This window comes from Alosa pseudoharengus, unplaced genomic scaffold (genome assembly GCF_046254945.1).
Source record: "Alosa pseudoharengus isolate Yale_2024_CS ecotype anadromous, Long Island Sound unplaced genomic scaffold, YU_APseudo_1.1 YU_APseudo_1.1_scf_2, whole genome shotgun sequence".
NCBI classification, from domain to species: domain Eukaryota; kingdom Metazoa; phylum Chordata; class Actinopteri; order Clupeiformes; family Clupeidae; genus Alosa; species Alosa pseudoharengus.
The window spans coordinates 50,079,165-50,084,326 of record NW_027468663.1 but is presented as its reverse complement, the minus strand read 5'-3'; the positions used below and the strand labels follow the sequence as shown (position 1 = coordinate 50,084,326).

The 5,162-nt window shown below is 47.8% G+C and overlaps 1 protein-coding gene across 1 annotated transcript; it reads right to left on the bottom strand.

The window, feature by feature from the left end:
* Positions 1–284: 284 nt before the first annotated feature.
* Positions 285–3,237, bottom strand: and2 (actinodin2). Its single transcript, XM_076293320.1, has 4 exons — positions 3,171–3,237; positions 2,339–2,383; positions 1,897–2,012; positions 285–1,622 (listed from the first exon to the last, which is right to left on the bottom strand). The coding sequence occupies exons 1-4, from the start codon at positions 3,235–3,237 to the stop codon at positions 285–287; spliced, it is 1,566 nt and encodes a 521-aa protein (XP_076149435.1).
* Positions 3,238–5,162: the final 1,925 nt, after the last annotated feature.

Here is a 5,162-nt window from a genome sequence, read left to right as displayed (position 1 = left end):
TGCAATACAAATTCCTTTTGAATTCTGACTATATTAATATATGTTTATATTTATTATTATTATAGTGTATGTGTGTTTGTTTCTCTCTCTCTCTCTCTCTCTCTCTCTCTCTCTCTCTCTCTCTCTCTCTCTCTGTGTGTGTGTGTGTGTGTGTGTGTGTGTGTGTGTGTGGTGTGTGTGTAAAAGAAAATAAAGAAAAAGAAAGAGAGACATGTATTGCAACTGCTTTCACTGTTCTCACTTTTGTCCAGCTGGTTGGTATGCTTTATTGGTTTGCTAGCCCATTATTTGTTATGGCGGTTCATGTGTGCCTTCAGGAAGTCTTCAAACCGTGGCATGACGTACTCTGGCACGGCGGGAGCGTCGGCGGGAGCCTCCTCTGGCTGAGCAGGGGCGTCATTGGGCTCCTCGGCGCGGCGCAGGCGGCAGTTGAAGTCCATCTCGGGGTCACAGTCGGGGTCAGGCTCGATGATGCCGTTCTTGACCTTGCCGCTGGGGGCTTTGCCGGTGGATGGCAGCCCGGCAAACTTCCCACAGCTTGGGTCAAAGGGGTGGCAGTCGTCTTTGGGCTTGGCCGCTTTCTCTTTGGCTTTCTCTTTGTCGGCGGAGGACAGCGGGGTGCAGTCCTTGTCGTAGAACATGAAGCAGTCGTGTCCGTCCTTGGTCTTGCCGCGGACGCCCAGGCGGTGGCGCGTCTGAAACTGTGGGCTGGGCGGTGGTGGCGGCCTCTTCAGGGCAGCGGCAGCGGCCAGGATGCAGGAGGGGTCAAGGCGGCGGTTGCACACTATGGGCGGCTCGGGGGCCGGCTCGTCCTGAGGCATGTACTCCATGACCGGCTTGGTGAGGCTGGCCAGCTTGGTGGCGGTCAGCGGGTTGCAGCCCTTGTCGAAGAGCGGGTGGCAGGCCTGCTCGCTGGCTGGGTTGTCCCCGTCAGTCAGGGCGGCAGGTGGCGCGGCCGGCATGGCGCAGAAGGGGTCGGTCTCAGGGTCGCACGTCGGGTAGAGGTGATAGAAGCCGGAGGGGGCCTTGTGCACCAGGCGTGGCCAGCAGTAGGGGTTTTTGGCCGGGTCGCAGCCGAGTGCCGAGTAGGACGGCACGGGGTTCATGGGGTTGTAGCCGTAGGCAGCGCGCAGGTGGTACTGCAGGCACTCCGTGTCGTCCGGGTTGCAGATCTTCAGCAGCTCGGCCTTCTGCTCGGCCGTCAGGAAGGGCTCCACGGGAGGGGCGTAGTAGAACATGCCCAGCGGCGTCTTCACGGGCGCGGGCGCCACCGGGGCCCTGTAGGGCAGGGGCAGGAATGGTGCCAGCAGTGGGGCAGGAACCTTGGCGGGGGCCTCCTCCGCCGCTGCCTCGGCCGCTGGGGCCTTGGGTGCGGCCGGGAAGAGGCAGTAGGGATCAATGTACGGGTTGCACACCAGAACCTTGGCCTCTCTGATGGGCACGGGCATGACGAACTTGGCCTTGGGCTTGCTGGTGGACTCGGAGATGCAGTCTGGGTCGTCAGAGTTGGCACAGGCCTTGTAGATCTCGCTGAGGTGGGTCAGGTAGTGGTTGTAGGCGCCTTCCTCGTTTCTGTGTTTGTTCTGCAGGAAAGCCAAGTACAGCCGATCTAGGTCCTCAACCTGCAGAAAGCCACAGAGATGCATTGCATGAACAACTGGCAGAGTAGGAAGGCATTAGTGGAGTCATGTAAAGCATGAGAATGATTACAACAGACTAGAAGCTAGAGCTGAAATGGAAGATCCCCAGGTTATGTTTATGAATGGCATACACCTATAGATAGCTGAAATGGAAGATCCCCAGGTTATGTTTATGAATGGCATACACCTATAGATAGCTGAAATGGAAGATCCCCAGGTTATGTTTATGAATGGCATACACCTATAGTCCACTTACTGCCTCCTGGTTGTTTGTCTCTGTGTAGTACTTGTACCAGCCCCAGAAGTCTGGCAGGGCTCTGTAGTGGCTCACGCTCCTCCTGAGGCGGGCCTGTGCCCCCTCAGCAGCTAGCCCTGCAACACAGAAGCACAGTACAGTCAGGATGGATGCCAGATATACAGTAAGGAATCTGCAAGAAAAACATTGATTAAATAAACTTGAATGTATTAGGAATTGAAATAAGTGTTCTTCACTTATGCAGTGTTGTGCTGATAGCCTTACAGATGCTTTGTTTCTTGATCATTCAAGTCAGTTTTACTGATTTACGTGGCACCACTAACAACAGACATTACTTCTACACACGCTGTTAAACAGAAGTGTCATAGAAGCCTCCCATTAGAGGTGCTGAAAGCATAGCACAAGCTGCAGATCAATAACAAATGAATCAAATTATTCTTACCCTCTTCCTTCTCTTTAATTGCCCCTGGTCCTGCCTGCAGATAGTCTGTGCACATATGGGGCATTAAAAAAGAACAGTAAGAACGGGCACTGTCAAGGACCAGATGTGACATCACAGAACCGCTGATCCCACTAATAAGCCCCCTAGGAGCTTCAGCAGGCATTTCCTCTGGCCCCCAGCCCCCAAACAGACCTGCTCGCGTTCTGCACTGCACATTAATGTACAGGCTGCCTCCTTTCAGGCACTTTGAACAGATTGGGAGGGGGGGGGGGGGGGGGGTATGTACATTTTGGGACCATGTGGAAGTGGCACCCGTTAAACTACAAAGGGCACTGGGCGACGTGCCCAAAGGCAGTGCTCATTACAGCTCGGTTGTAAAATAAAATAGAGGGGAAAAATGCCCTGTACATATAACATAATGTGTGGCGCGCGTCTGTGCCACCAGTTGGTTGCTTTAGAAGTTAATGGCTTCGGGGGGAAAGAGTGCAGTCAGCTGATTCTGAGAGGCCCAAGAGTGGAGGACTTAGGAGAGGCCAAGTGTACCCTCTCAGGATGTCATAATATATTATGGACTTGGTACTGTTGGATTGATATGTATTGAGATGCCTCACTTGATTGAGGTTGGAGTGCATACATGTCCTTTCATTTAATAATATCACATTTCTTATGTATATCAAATGACTAACATGTCCTTCCATTTAATAATATCGCATTTCTTATGTATATCAAATGACTAACTGAAGAAAACATGGATTCTAAGGACAACACTCAAACTGTTCACTATATCTGCTTTGCCTTCATGTGATTTTGACACAGTCGGTTGAAGTCTCACCTGGCAGTAAAATGATTGCAAGGAGCACTCCAGCAAACATGGCAGAAAACCTCCCGGCTGCTGCCATTTCCCTAGCGTCCACTCAGCCCCTGAGGAGACAAGCGTCCGTTCCTGTGGTGAGACTTGTGTGGACAATGGTACTGTATGTTTGTTGATGATCACTTTATGATGCTGCTGGTAGGCTACCACAAGGACATGTTTGCAGTGTTTGAACAGTTTTCCTTTCTGCACCAACTAAAGCCTGTCTGTTTACTCAAACAAATACCCCCAACATTACATATCACACACTCTCTTAAATCAGTCTTGTCTCATGTCAGTTTAGCCTCTTGTCACATATGTTGTAATTAGTATTACTGCATGTGGTAATGAAGTAGAAATGAAATCTGACAAATAGGCCTACCTACTGAGTGCAAAGTGCAATCTCCATGTGGAAAAGATATATTGTTGTGACTTAAGATATATATCAGAAGATATATTTAGATGTTCAGAAGTTTATAAAAGCATTGTTTACACTGAAATTGATAATAAAAATCCCTAGTTCCTGTTTCCCTTGCTCATTGCAAACAAATTGGAAATTATTCACCATTAATTGTATTGTGTTCTATAATTGACAGAATCCATACATGATTTAGGCAACAATCCACCATATAGTATTCTGGGTTACATTATACAATATGAATTTCTGCATCTCAGAAATATACAGGTTTGACTTGAAAGACTCACCTTTCCCAGCAGTGATCGTCCAACCTTGAACAGTTGACAGTTGTTGGTTCCCCTGTGGATGGATGTCTTGGGTAAAGTCACATGTGCTCTGTGCACCCAACCACTGCTCCCCTGTGCAGACCAGCTCTGCGTGCCAACATTTTTAAGTCAGGCCTTGATAATTAAAAAACAAAAATGAGTGTCGTATGTCCAGGGCTCCCTGCTTGCAGTGCAGGGATTGGCTCCTGTCTCACGGCAGACTGACCAATGGGGGTCCTTTAATTAGGGAACTGTTAGAAGCAAGGCTGAACTTGGTGGAACATGGCCGCGGGGGTTGGGGAGTGTTAAAATCATAGTGGAGGCAGCACTTGAAGGATTGATTAGTGGGCTGTTACTTGTGCATGTTGAAGTTTTACTCGACCTAGAATTTTGTGGTAGGAGAAATTTGGCACCTTTTAAATTGGAAAGAAGGGACCATGTTGACCTGAGTGATGGAGTGGCTTCCTGGATAGTAGTTATGGTATTATCTGTCGACCCTGTGGTCATTTTCAGTGTGGGGCATTTCAGTTCATATCATCTGAGGCCTACAGGAAAGTGATATTTCTGCATTCTTTGAAAAAGTGTTTATATTTAATTTCCTTTCAAACATTAAAGAAAACATTGTTCCATTTTCCAACGAGCAAAAGGTTTTTACTACCCTAGACTGTAGCACAGGCTTTCACAGGGACTATGCACCTTTATGGAAAACATACTTAGATTCATAATTAATCCTTTTGACTGGGAGATTATTAGGGTTCTAAAGTAGGGATCGACCGATATGGTTTTTTCAGGGCCGATACCGATATCAGTTATTACCAAAACAGGAGGCCGATAACCGATATGTAAAACTGATATGTCAGTTGTCAAAAAGGGGGGTAGATAGTAAAGGCTATATGCTGCAAAAATGTAATTAAAAATCATTTAATTATGCAAACTTTTCTTTCTTCTTTTGATACACAATTGTCTATCAACTTGCATCACTTGCAAGTGTAAATCCTGTGTATCATGTTAATCCAAGAGCTGAGTGATAGCAATTATTTTCATAGAGTAGGCCTGCACAATGGGCTATGCGCTTAAGGGACCTGTCACAAAGAGGATGCTTTGCCATCGTGTGTGTGAGTGCACGAGAGAGGGAGAGGAAGAGGTGCATGCGTGGTGGCAAGTGTTATGGTTGAATAGTTTAACAAAACAGTTTTAAAATAGTTCTTAGGCTATTTAAGCATGCAATTTGTGAATTTGTGTCCATGTGTA

What these genes read in the sequence shown, in the direction of transcription:
- and2 (XM_076293320.1), bottom strand. Translation starts at nt 3,237, where the DNA reads ATGGCAGCAGCCGGGAGGTTTTCTGCCATGTTTGCTGGAGTGCTCCTT. An exon ending in TGCAATCATTTTACTGCCAG is followed by an intron (nt 2,384 to 3,170) that starts GTGAGACTTCAA and finishes ATATGTGCACAG; the next exon opens with ACTATCTGCAGGCAGGACCA. An exon ending in AATTAAAGAGAAGGAAGAGG is followed by an intron (nt 2,013 to 2,338) that starts GTAAGAATAATT and finishes TCTGTGTTGCAG; the next exon opens with GGCTAGCTGCTGAGGGGGCA.